The 11,987-nt window shown below is 43.1% G+C and overlaps 2 protein-coding genes across 4 annotated transcripts; one reads left to right on the top strand and one right to left on the bottom strand.

Moving 5' to 3' along the window:
• Window positions 1-828: 828 nt before the first annotated feature.
• Window positions 829-6,154, bottom strand: dhx40 (DEAH (Asp-Glu-Ala-His) box polypeptide 40). Of its 3 annotated transcripts, XM_086125882.1 has the most exons (18): window positions 5,806-6,154; window positions 5,533-5,678; window positions 5,332-5,451; window positions 4,663-4,899; window positions 4,424-4,490; window positions 4,213-4,344; window positions 3,847-3,946; window positions 3,680-3,766; window positions 3,430-3,612; window positions 3,200-3,280; window positions 2,961-3,118; window positions 2,809-2,883; window positions 2,515-2,629; window positions 2,335-2,443; window positions 2,163-2,257; window positions 1,571-1,640; window positions 1,246-1,474; window positions 829-1,152 (listed from the first exon to the last, which is right to left on the bottom strand). In XM_086125882.1, the coding sequence occupies exons 1-18, from the start codon at window positions 5,975-5,977 to the stop codon at window positions 1,031-1,033; spliced, it is 2,298 nt and encodes a 765-aa protein (XP_085982008.1). In that variant the 5' UTR covers window positions 5,978-6,154; the 3' UTR covers window positions 829-1,030. The 3 variants fall into 3 exon arrangements, with proteins under 3 accessions (XP_085982008.1, XP_085982009.1, XP_085982007.1); XM_086125883.1 differs by lacking the exon at window positions 2,809-2,883; XM_086125881.1 differs by lacking the exon at window positions 2,809-2,883 and having other exon boundaries at window positions 2,961-3,280.
• A 222-nt stretch (window positions 6,155-6,376) lies between these two features.
• LOC147196968 (P2X purinoceptor 5-like) lies at window positions 6,377-11,792 on the top strand. The gene is made up of 12 exons (XM_086125884.1): window positions 6,377-6,815; window positions 7,353-7,503; window positions 7,645-7,716; window positions 9,553-9,628; window positions 9,847-9,943; window positions 10,074-10,151; window positions 10,234-10,372; window positions 10,445-10,581; window positions 10,659-10,752; window positions 11,351-11,416; window positions 11,504-11,586; window positions 11,661-11,792. The coding sequence occupies exons 1-12, from the start codon at window positions 6,679-6,681 to the stop codon at window positions 11,707-11,709; spliced, it is 1,179 nt and encodes a 392-aa protein (XP_085982010.1). The 5' UTR covers window positions 6,377-6,678; the 3' UTR covers window positions 11,710-11,792.
• Window positions 11,793-11,987: the final 195 nt, after the last annotated feature.

The raw sequence follows: 11,987 nt of genomic DNA on the forward strand, positions 1-11,987 counted from the left end.
CACCAGACGCTTTTTAAATAGAACATATTTGATGATTTAATGCTGCAGTCCAATGAATTGTTCTGCTCCTTATGTTGTGTTCACCCTGGCCACCAGGAGGTAGTATAATACCACAGTCATGAAGACAGAAAGACTGCTGCTTCTCTCACTGAGTTAGTAAGATGTATTACTACTCATGTCTCACACAGGACAAAGCATATACTGTGTGCGTGTGAGTTATGTTATCTGTCTACAAGTTTTGCATGTTTTGTGTTCACATGAGTGAAGCGTTCTTCACTGAATGGAAAAGCTAACCATCCGCATGTCATTTTCCATTATAGTATTACCGGCGAAGTCAAGTCAAACCGTTTCTTTATGTGTTCAAGTTGACAAATGACATCACAGTGGGTTTGGTCATGTGACATTCACAAGTCAGCGGGCCATTTTAAGGCTTCAGGCTGGTTGTTTGAAATAAATAATATCCAATTCTCTTTGTTTTGTGTCAGGTTTGACTGTAAACCTAAGATGGGAGTGGCAATAAACAGCTTGAAGGAGCGTGAACATATTACCGGGCACTCACTGTACACACGTCCCTCTACTGTACAATATTTCTGCAATATTTCAATGTACCGGTACTTCCTTTGCATATTGATGAAGCAATCTTTAGGGCAGTTCTAAATGTTTACTTTCCTTAAGGCAGTTTTTATTATAATTATGCTTATTTTGATTGCTGCCAAATGAAAATCAGGTTTCTCCAAATTTCCTTCGTTCAAAATAAATTTGTTTTTGAACATTTTCTAGTCCATCTCTTGTTTATACCCTGGTAAAAAAAACAGGCACATCACATAGTGAAAGGGATGGATAGATCTCAGCTTTATTAAAAATGTATCAAAAATATTTATTGTCAGTATGTTATTTAAAAAAAACCATAACTGGACACCGTGAATCAGGTCCATTACATCCATGCATATGGCAACCTGTTTTGGAAATTATTTTATATTCTACTACCGGCAATACACTCTTTTCTCCTCACTATGTAACAAGCGCAATCTCAAACAACTTTATTCTGTTGTCTTTGCAGTTTCCGCTCAAGATAGCGAGCGCGTGCCTCACTGACGCTACTTTCATTGTTTCGCTTCTCCACTTTCTTCAAGGCATCCTCAGCAGAAATCTCTGAAAGAAAATAGATCACACCAACACTCAACACGTGCAAGAAAGTGGCCATTACCTTAAATACAGACGTCTAAAAAAAAAAATCCTAAAGACCTGATTGCCTTTTGGCAGCCTCCCTCGTCTCCCACTTGGTCATCTCCTCATCTGTGACTTCTTCTCGCGCCACGCTGCTTAGTTCATAAACGTCGACCTCGTGCAATTTGGGCAGAAGATCTTTCACCCACTCATATCGGATGGGACACACTGTCCTGACATACACCCGTGATGTCACCAACACATCGTGAAAAAGAATCCAATCCAGCTCCATCTCCTTGTCGAACAACTGAGAACCAAAAGGGCAGAGAAGGGATCATTTACAGTAGATAAAGGGAGGGCTGAATAGAGATGGTGGTTCTAAAGAGAATTTTAAGAATCTTACCGATGATGATGGATGAATGTGAACCATGGACCCATGACCATCCATTGTGCAAAATACCTTTCCAACAGATCTAGTCAAGGTCATGGAAAAAAAGTCTCAATTGCAGTATACTGTGTACTGCTCAACATAATTTAATACAACACACTCCTTTGCACGCCGCTTAATCCAAGCAACAGAACATTCCATTTATTAGCCAGTTCCTCAATGAGCAACAGGGATATTTGAATTTCCACCATGTCAATTTCCCCCCCCATCAACTCACATATTGACATGTAAATTACAGCGAGTGTTCCGTCTCACTTCCAAGCAATTTAGCTTTAAGTAACGTCTTCTATATGACTGACACTTGACACATTTAAGCTTTGGCAATAGAGAAAAAAAGCCAATGTCATTCAAGCCATTTACACTTTGCCTGGACAAGGTTTGTTTACTTGTGTAGTGTGACGACAAGGGGAAACGTCAATAATGTCCTGGTATTAGAATTAATATGATTACATTAGGTTTTTTTACAGTGTCAAGTTTGGGGCTTTGGAATAAATGATTAAAAAACATAATTGACCTCAATGGGAAATTTTATAAATCTTTATATTACCTTCTGGCAACATTGGTGAAGTATCCTGTGCACAGACACCGTCTAAAGAGTTCGTTCTTATTGCCATCGAATTTCTCCACTGGGAAATCTCTCCTCTGGAATAATAAACACAAGATTAATAACAAGCAGCACGAGTTACCATAGCTACTAGATAATAAGTGCTGGACAGGACCTGTTGCAGACGGAGGAGAATGTCACGTAGCTGAGTCTCGACACTAAAGGCAGATTTGAGCGCCCTCCAGTGGATCCAATGATCCTTGCACCACGCTGACGGTCTTTCGCTGCGTAAGACAAGAGAGTAAGAAAAATAGACCTAGACGACTAAAACAAAGGATGTATGACCAGTAAGTACCTGGATTTACACTGCTGAAACACACTAAGAAGTGTACCGAAGTCATTTACGCCGCCGTTATTGGCCGCCAGTGCTCTGTGACTCTGATCGGCCTCTTTCTGCTTGTCAGGGTGGCCTGGATGAGAGATGAAGTAGGCACATTCAAGTCAAAGCTAATAAGCGTTTTCCGTGGGGAAAAACAAGGGGTTGGCTCTTGAAATATATTGCGGTGCTTCATTTGGATAAAAATACAAATTGGCCGGCTTATCAGCAAATAAAGTACAATCTGAAGCTTTTTGGTGGGGGATCACTTACATGCAGAATTTTGCTTTTCACTACAAGGCTCTGCCCCTGTCTTCCTGTCTTCCGTGAATAGCGGACATTCGCCCCCTTTAGTATTTTTAAAACACTCAATTTTATGGTTGGGTTTCATCATCATGTTGGCACGTAATGCCGAGAAACAATACCAGGCCGGATGAAGATGTTCTCTACAGACAACATGGCGGCCACGGGGAGAAGCAGATCCTGGCAGCCGTGCGAGGCAGCTTTGAGCAGGGCCCTGGTGAGGCCGGGCTGCAGGGGGAACTCCACCATTAGCTCCCCCAGGCGAGTCACTCGACCTCTCCTGGCAGACAACAAGCCCCTTGTGACAGCTAGCACTGTTGTGTTAACAATACCCAAAAAGGCAAAGAGCACACCAACAAACCTGTCGATAGCATCAAACTGGTAGAGCTGTTTCAGTGCCTCCAGGATAAACCTCTCTTCTGGAGGGTCCAGATACGGAAACCTTGGAAAGAAAAGACAACTGCTAAACAATGTAACCTGTGACATGTTAGCAAATGGCGAGACCGCAGCGATGGTGTGAAATAAATAAATACAGGATTTCCACAATTTGTTTTGAAATTAGTGTAACGTAGAAATGCACATTAGGTGTACCTAATGACATCATGTACACCCAGGCACTTGAGAGTGAGGACCACTGCAGTCAAACTCGTCCTCTGGATCTCTGGAATTGTATATTCGGGCATGCATTCCTCCCAGAATTCCTTGGTGTAGATGCGGAAACACTTCCCCGCTGAGGTTCTTCCAGCCCGGCCTGCTCGCTGCAGAGCTTCACTCCTAACGGCAGGAAATCACCAAGTCCATTAATCTGCCGTTGCCGGCAAAAGAAAAAGATAGGACTCACTTTGAAATGGGTACCACTTCTAAAATGTCCATGCCCACCCTGGAGTTGTGGTTGAGTTGCTTCACAAAGCCGCTGTCTATGATGTACCTGAAAACACAACCTGGCAAATGAAATGGCATCTTACTTTGCTCGCGACAGTGACAGATGCATAAAAGCAACGTGCTCACTTGATGCCATTGATGGTGAGAGATGTGGCAGCGATGTTGGTGGCCACCACACACTTCCTTATTCCCGGAGGAGGAGGCTGGAAGATCTGCCGCTGTTGCTCTGAGAGGAGGATTAAAATGAGAATAATACAGTATGAAAACGCTTAATCTGAAATCAGTGAAACCTATCCTATTATATCATGATATACAGGGCCAGTGCCAGAGGGCTAAATGTCGGACCATGAAAATTTTTAAAAAAATCAACTCCAAAGAAAAAAACCCCACAGAAAATATGTAATTCAAGGTTCCACCGTATTTACACAAGAAAATAATATATTCCATATCGTGAATAAAACAAAGTGCATGATGGCTGTTGCATGTATTTACCGGTTGGCATGGAACCATAGAGGGGTAAAATAAGTAGTCCATCCACTGTTTTGTCCTGTACATCATAGCGGTAGTCTATCAACTCCGCTTTCTCAAACAGCAAATCGCACGCCCGCTCGATCTCCAACTGACCTGTCAAACATGGATAGATCACCGCAGTTTGATGTCAACGGGCTTCTGATTCATATGTCAAGCGACGACTGGATCTGACCTGTTAAAAACACCAGAATGTCGCCAGCCTTCTCACTAGTGTGAACATCCAGGGCCAGAGAGACAACCTGCAGAGCAACAAAGAGCTTCATCAGTAATCCTGATCTTTAAAAAAAAAAAAAAAAAACCTTTTAAAAAATTCAACAAAACTCAATCCAACAAGCGTTTCTATTTTAGCAACAGCTCCACAAGAGGGGCAAAATACAAACATTTTGTTTCACTGAAAGTTCAACGGTGTACCTCTTTCACATAACCCGTGCTCTGTAGGTCTTTAGGTCCCACGGCGGTGCCCAACGTACACGTGACAGGAAAAGTCCTTCCAGGGATAGCAAATACCGGGCAGTCACCTAGAAAGGCGGAAAGTTTGTCTGTTTCCATGGTGGCGGACATCACTACCACCTTTAGTGGGAAAGCTCGGCCCTTCATAGCTTCAGTTGGATTCGAAAAGACTTTTTTCAGCAAACCCAGGAGGATATCCTGCAATGAAAAAGAAACTCTAGCTCAGCGTGTACATCAACTAAAACCTCAAAACAGTCATTATAGATACAGCCAAGCTGAGTAGAATATGAAGGGGTATTCAGACCGCAGGAACAACAACAAAATCAAATACTATGAGAATAATTAGTATTAAGTAATACAAAAAAGGGTAAAATGCCCATCTTTGGTATTTTCTTAAGAATAAAATCATGCAACAAGCAATAACAAAAAAGGCATAGTACAATATTACAAGCATAATTGAATGCTAGCGTTACAATGACAATTGCTATAGCTTAGTTAGAGTTCATAATAATAAAGCACATCACTCCTTAAAATTATCACTTTATTTGCTTTTTTTTTTTTTTACTTCAGTCTTGAATTTCATGGTGGTACTACATCTCCTTCATTGCTCGAGAGGATGTGGAAACTCACAGTGTTCAGGCTTCGTTCGTGGACCTCATCCAAGACTACAACACTGTAGTGAGAAAGTCCAGGGTCTGCCAGGACCTCTCTGAGCAAACAGCCATCCGTCAGGTATTTCAACTCCGTGTCCTGTATCAATCAAATGCGAACGTCACATCACTTTGTCTCGCAACACCGTGTGCAAGGCGTGGCTCGGTGATGCCTGCTCACCTGCGTCGTGCAGTCGTCAAAGCGCACCTGGTAGCCCACCTCTCTTCCCAGAGTGCACTGCATCTCATGGGCAACCCTTTGAGCCACCGTGATGGCAGCCACACGGCGGGGCTGGGTGATGCAAATTTTGCCATGTTTCCAAAAACCTGCCGACGAAACATGACAATCACACACCACATAAACTAAACTGGTGTGCATATAACACCGGAATTGTGATCAGAGTTCAATACACAATGATTACACTTAAAGTAATAGTAACAGCAAGTGGTTTACCTGCTTGGTACAAATACTGTGGAAGCTGCGTCGTTTTCCCGCTGCCAGTCTCACCGGTGACCACCAAGAAAGTGCTCTCCTTCACAGCCTGTACCAGTTTAGCTTTATGCTTGTAGATTGGCAACTGTAATGACTGGTTGTCTTTCCGGTACTTCGTCCTCGATTTGGACATAACTTGACCGGGAAGTCGTTACAAGAACAAGAAGTAATACAAAATAAATAATGTATAATGTATAATTTAAAAAAACTATATCGTGAACGACTATAACCGGCCTAAACCATGATGGTATTCACAATGTATCTTGCAGTTCAGAAACGACACGCTCAGACTTACTTCCGCAAATTATTCCTTTCTGTTTTCCTATTGGTCGAGCTGTAGACACGTGACCAACCCCGTCCCCAACCGGAAACAGAGCCAGCTCACCGACCGGCTTCTGACGTCTCTCGACAATGGCAACCCGCATGGGGACACAGACCGTAAATGGAAAAACATAATTTAATTTACATGATTACACGCATATATATTCTATATAGATCTCTTGATTTGTTTTGTCAGAAATGTATTTATTCGAAATAACTTGATCTAACACAAGGTGATATCTACTGAGTTCGTGAAGACATTCCTTGATTTCCCGGCGAGGAAATTATGTAATAATAATAAAGATACCCCGCATCTCTCCTCCCCTCCAAAATATTATATAGCACAAAAGCACAAGACAGTAGATGGCAGGTAGTGGATGGGAAGGAAGGATGGCCACGAGTGTGAACGGCTGGCTCTTCAAAGCCGAGGGCGCAGAGAGATGAGGCAGGGGGGGTTAACTTCTGAGACGCTCCGACACATTACGTGACGACGTCTGACCGAACGTTCGCAGGATGGCCGCGAGTGGGTGTAAAGGACGACTTTTATCTTTTCTGGACTACAAAACGGAAAAATACATAGTGGCCAAAAATAAAAAAGTTGGGATTTTGTACAGACTCATCCAGTTATTGATCATCGGTTACATTATAGGGTAAGTGAGACACTTGTCTAGTTTTGTCTGGTATTGCATGTCTGTCTCATACGGGTGGGTCATAACGTTCTGATTCCTTATGGCTAAACCCTATATGCAACTGGCGGCTCGGGGGCCGCATGTGGGCCGCCCTCACGTTCTGACTGTCCCCCACTTAATTATAAACATGTTTTCTCATTTAGAGACAGATATCTGTGTGCGACTCTCCTTCATGGAGTTTGCATAAGCCGGTTTTCTCCCACATTCCAAAAGGCATGCATGTGATATACTGTACATTGAAAACCTGAAACAAAAAAGGTGTGAATGCTTGCCTCTCGGTGCCCTCTGATTGGCCAACGTGTACCCTGCCTCTCTCAACCAGGATAGACTCCACTTCGCCTGCAACCCTAATGAGGACAAGCAGTATACATCTGTATGGCTATCTTGTCCACCCACCCAACCATTTCAATGCCGCTTATCATGAACAGGGTCGCGGGGAGTTGCTGGAGTTCAATTCAAATGCAATTACAGCATTTGAATTTTTCTCCTCTACCCCAGGTGGGTTTTCTTAAGCAAGAAGGGCTACCAGGAGAAAGACGAGGCCATCCAGAGCACAGTGATCACTAAACTGAAGGGGGTCTCAGTGACCAACACCACCGAGTCGGGTGTGCTGATCTGGGGGCCAGAAGACTATGTCATCCCACCACAGGTGAAAACACATGCACATTCAGGCAGGAGGAATTAAGGTGATCATAAATAACAGTTTGCCGACAGTTTAGGCCCGAAGCTAACAGGGACGTCCTTGTTAAACATCCTTGTTTTGATGACCTAAATTGCTCTCTGCACGCAGGGTGAAGCTGTTCTTTTTGTTGTCACTAATTTCCTCGAGACCCCCAATCAGAAGCTGGGATACTGTGCTGAGGTATGAATAGTTCACTTTTTTTTTTCCTTGACTTGGACAGTGGGGAAAAAAACTGTGGGGCAGGTAAGGAACACAATGATGATAAGCGGTAGAGCGAATCAATGGAATGTATGTCTTTCCTGATTTTCGTGCATCCATTGACTTCATTCAGCCAATGAAAGTCAAGATAGCAAGAAGTCACCGTGTACCTTCTCCATAACTCTTTACAGCTGGCGCACGTGCCGAGCTGTTTCAAGAGTGTTTACTTTCAATCTGCTTTATTTGCTCTCTTGACGTCTGACCCTGTGGAAACTATTCTGGACGGCCTTGAGTGTGATGCTGCCATATACACTCGCTGGACACTCAAAGTCTGGTCCATGGGCCAAATAAGGCTTGCTTTGTTCCTTCATCCATCCAACAGAGCATTTGATAATTAACTCATTCATCCATCCATCCATCCATTTTCCGAACCGCTCGATCCTCACTAGGGTCGCGGGGGGTGCTGGAGCCTATCCCAGCCATCTCCGGGCAGTAGGCGGGGGACACCCTGAATCAGTTGCCAGCCAATCGCAGGGCACACAGAGACGAACAACCATCCACGCCCACACTCACACCTAGGGACAATTTAGAGCGTCCAATCAGCCTGACATGCATGTTTTTGGAATGTGGGAGGAAACCGGAGCACCCGGAGAAAACCCACGCAGGCCCGGGGAGAACATGCAAACTCCACACAGGGAGGCCGGAGCTGGAATCGAACCCGGAACCTCTGCACTGTGGAGCCGACGTGCTAACCACTCGACTACCGGGCCGCCTATTAACTCATTCAGTTCCAGCCAATTCTAGACCAAGTCTGAAAAGACGTTTAAAAACGTCTTTGGGAGTGAATGAGTTAAGAATCCTTTTGTTGCATAATTTTAGTCCTTATAAAAAAAAAAAAAAGAAAATGGAAAAAAAACCTTACTCTTAATGTTGCTCACCCTTAGTTCCATTGGTTTAATGTTGAGCTACATATTTGTAAAAGGTTCTTGGTATGCGCACCCGCTGCCGTCACCCTGGCAGCAGCCAAGAAAAACAACCAACATGTACCAGCGCCACACAGTCACTGCTCTTGTGTACATTTGCGTCTGCTTACTTAGGTCTGTCCTTATAAATCAAATTGCTTTTACACAAAGTGGTGTGGCACATTTGCCAGGGCAAAGTCACGCCGGCGCTCCAAAGTTTCTTTGAATTGTTTGGAAGTTTGGATCAAGAATCACATTTTGCAACCCAGACTTGAATTTATCATGCACAGTATTGCCTTAACATAATACTGGACGTAAACCGGGCGGCCCGGTAGTCCAGTGGTTAGCAAGTCGGCTTCACAGTGCAGAGGTACCGGGTTCGATTCCAGCTGCGGCCTCCCTGTGTGGAGTTTGCATGTTCTCCCCGGGCCTGCGTGGGTTTTCTCCGGGTGCTCCGGTTTCCTCCCACATTCCAAAAAACATGCATGGCAGGCTGATTGGATGCTCTAAATTGTCCCTAGGTGTGAGTGTGGGCGTGGATGGTTGTTCGTCTCTGTGTGCCCTGCGATTGGCTGGCAACCGATTCAGGGTGTCCCCCGCCTACTGCCCGAAGACAGCTGGGATAGGCTCCAGCACCCCCCGCGACCCTAGTGAGGATCAAGCGGTTCGGAAAATGGATGGATGGATGGATGGACGTAAACCATCCATAAAGAATGTGTGTTCAGCGTTCACATTTATAACATCTTGTTTTTCTCTACATTAAAATGAGAACAAAAGCGACAAAGTCCAATGAGTGAAGTGGAGGGCTTCTTATTAACTGAAGTGGTTTAATGAGTCTTAGTGTTTGTTCCCCTAGAGCCCCAAGGTGCTGGATGGACTCTGTCAGGAAGACAAGGATTGCGAAGAGGAAAAGCTTGTGGTGTCTGGCCATGGTAGGACATTCCTTAGTGTTATGGTTCAACACTCATTATTAGTCACCAAGCAAATTATTGTAGAAGTAGCATACAGTTCATTCAAGAAAATACACATCAACTCCAGTAATGAGAAGTTGTATGAAAAGTTATTTGAATTGTACAAACTCAGAGTTCGCTGGCCTTTGGAGGTAGTAGCACCGTAGCAAGTTGAATTTTTCTGTTTTTTGGGGTCAAAGGAATCATGAGTGGACGATGCTTACGCAGGGATGAAAACTCAACTGGAACCTGTGAAATCTTTGGCTGGTGTCCTGTTGAAAGGAAGTATCAACGACAGTAAGGAGCCATGTTTTGTTGGTTTAGTTTCAGTTAGCGCCATTGGATGGAACGTCCTTCACGCATTCAAACGAAGATAAACCAAAAATTGAGCACCGTTTGGATGGCGGTGACGTTGTTATTGAAACAGGTCGCTGCTGACGAACGCCGAAAACTTCACCATCTACATCAAGAATTTCATCCAATTTCCCAAATTCAAATTTTCAAAGTAAGTTCACCAGCCGCAATGAACACAAAAGCATCCAAAAGTGAACAACACGGAACCACTGTGCTGTCTTTGTGCTCTTGAGGTCCAACATTCTGGAGACATCTGATGTGTCCTACCTGAAATGCAGATATGATGAAAAGCTCCATCCTTACTGCCCCATCTTTCGCCTGGGAGACATCACCGCGCGAGCAGGATACAGTTTCACTGACATGGCAACATTTGTTCGTGTTATCATCCTTCATAGGTCATATTATCAGGTCGGCCAATAAATCCGACGTATTGTTTTGCACAAGGGTGGCTCCATCGGCATCCAGATCCAGTGGGACTGTGACCTTGACAAGGGTTACTCCGAGTGTCACCCGCAGTACCAATTTAGCCGCCAGGACATCGCCGCCTCCAACAAGAACATTGCAATGGGATTCAACTTTAGGTTATTTGCATTTCAAGAGAAAGTGATCCTCGTGCATTTCAATGTTTGCTAATTGTATGATTCCTACTTTCAAACAGACACACTCGCTATTATAAAAACTCAGCAGGTGTGAGTTATCGATCGCTATACAAAGTCTATGGAATTCGATTTAACATCATGGTGAATGGGAGGGTAAGCAAAATGTGTTGGTGTCACACATGCATGCATGAAATGGCTATGCATGACTTCTATGTATGATCTTCCCCATGCTGAAGTTGTTGTCCTGTTTGGCACTATGATATTCATTACAATCACAAAAAAAGTATTTTAAAAAACCACGCATCAAGTTAATTAAACAAATGAGGTTTGTTTGAAGTGTGTTTCACAAAGAAAATACAACTTTGTGTAACCTGTTAACAAAAGTCAATTGGTTTTTGTTTTTGAATGCTTAAACCGTCTCCCAAAAAGCAGTGACTTTCATAAATTCAGATGAATATTTTCACATTCCAAATACATCGTTTTGATATTAATATTTCTTGGTAAGCAGGTTATTCTGCTCGTTACATTTTCACATGTTTAACATTTTGTTTAATTTCAATACTGAAGTAGTTTTACAAGTTACTTATTCAAAAAGGAAAATACTGTAACATGTCGTTCTTCTGAATAGACCTTACAAGTGAATAAATAACACCGCTCATTTGACAAATAGAACTAAACCAATCTGAATGTAATAAAAAGGTGTAATTGTAAAAAAAAAGAGTGAATTAATATATTCTTCCATTGTTCTTAGGCTGGAATGTTCAATATCGTCCCTACAGCCATCAGTCTCGGTTCAGGGTTAGCTTTAATGGGCGCGGTAAGTAGCCGCTATCTTTTATTATCATTTTTTTTCTCATTAATTTTTTTTCCGATGCATGACACAATGTTAATTTTGATTGAACAGGGAGTGTTCTTGTGCGACATGATCCTACTCTACATCATGAAGAATGGCACCGCTTATCGCGAGAGAAAGTTTGAAGGTTCCCAGTACGTGCTGCTAATACTTTCATGTCCACTTACGACCACTGGGTGCTGGCCTAACATCTAATTGTTGTCCGCAGGGAGTCAGCAGCTGGAGCCAGCCACGAGAAAACCGGTCTGGCATCATAGTACTTTAATTTTGATTTTGTACCATTTTGAATGTATGACGAACGTGATTTTTTTTTTAATTAATATCAAGAAGTATTCATTATTTCTCCTAATAAAACACAGTCAAACATTTACTAATAAAACTGTCATGTAGTGAAATATTAGCATATGAGTCACACATAAAGTGGGGTAAATACTGTAACTCCTTTTATGTTAAGATGATCAGCCCTCCAGTGCCACCTGTTGGTCACAAACAGAATAACGTTTTCAGTGTACTGTATCGCGCTTGTGAAACTGAA

Source organism: Hippocampus guttulatus, chromosome 12 (assembly GCF_054856545.1).
Source record: "Hippocampus guttulatus isolate MCC_2025c chromosome 12, RoL_Hgut_1.0, whole genome shotgun sequence".
In the NCBI taxonomy this organism is placed as follows: Eukaryota; Metazoa; Chordata; class Actinopteri; order Syngnathiformes; family Syngnathidae; genus Hippocampus; species Hippocampus guttulatus.

Bases quoted from the DNA above. Each gene is read 5' to 3' on its own strand.
- dhx40 (XM_086125881.1), bottom strand. From the start codon at position 5,977: ATGTCCAAATCGAGGACGAAGTACCGGAAAGACAACCAGTCATTACAG. The intron at 4,491-4,662 runs GTACACCGTTGA...GTTGCTCTGCAG, and splicing joins GCACGGGTTATGTGAAAGAG to GTTGTCTCTCTGGCCCTGGA. The intron at 3,947-4,212 runs GTAAATACATGC...TCCTCCTCTCAG, and splicing joins CTATGGTTCCATGCCAACCG to AGCAACAGCGGCAGATCTTC.
- LOC147196968 (XM_086125884.1), top strand. From the start codon at position 6,679: ATGGCCGCGAGTGGGTGTAAAGGACGACTTTTATCTTTTCTGGACTAC. The intron at 10,753-11,350 runs GTAAGCAAAATG...CATTGTTCTTAG, and splicing joins ACATCATGGTGAATGGGAGG to GCTGGAATGTTCAATATCGT. The intron at 11,587-11,660 runs GTACGTGCTGCT...TGTTGTCCGCAG, and splicing joins AGAAAGTTTGAAGGTTCCCA to GGAGTCAGCAGCTGGAGCCA.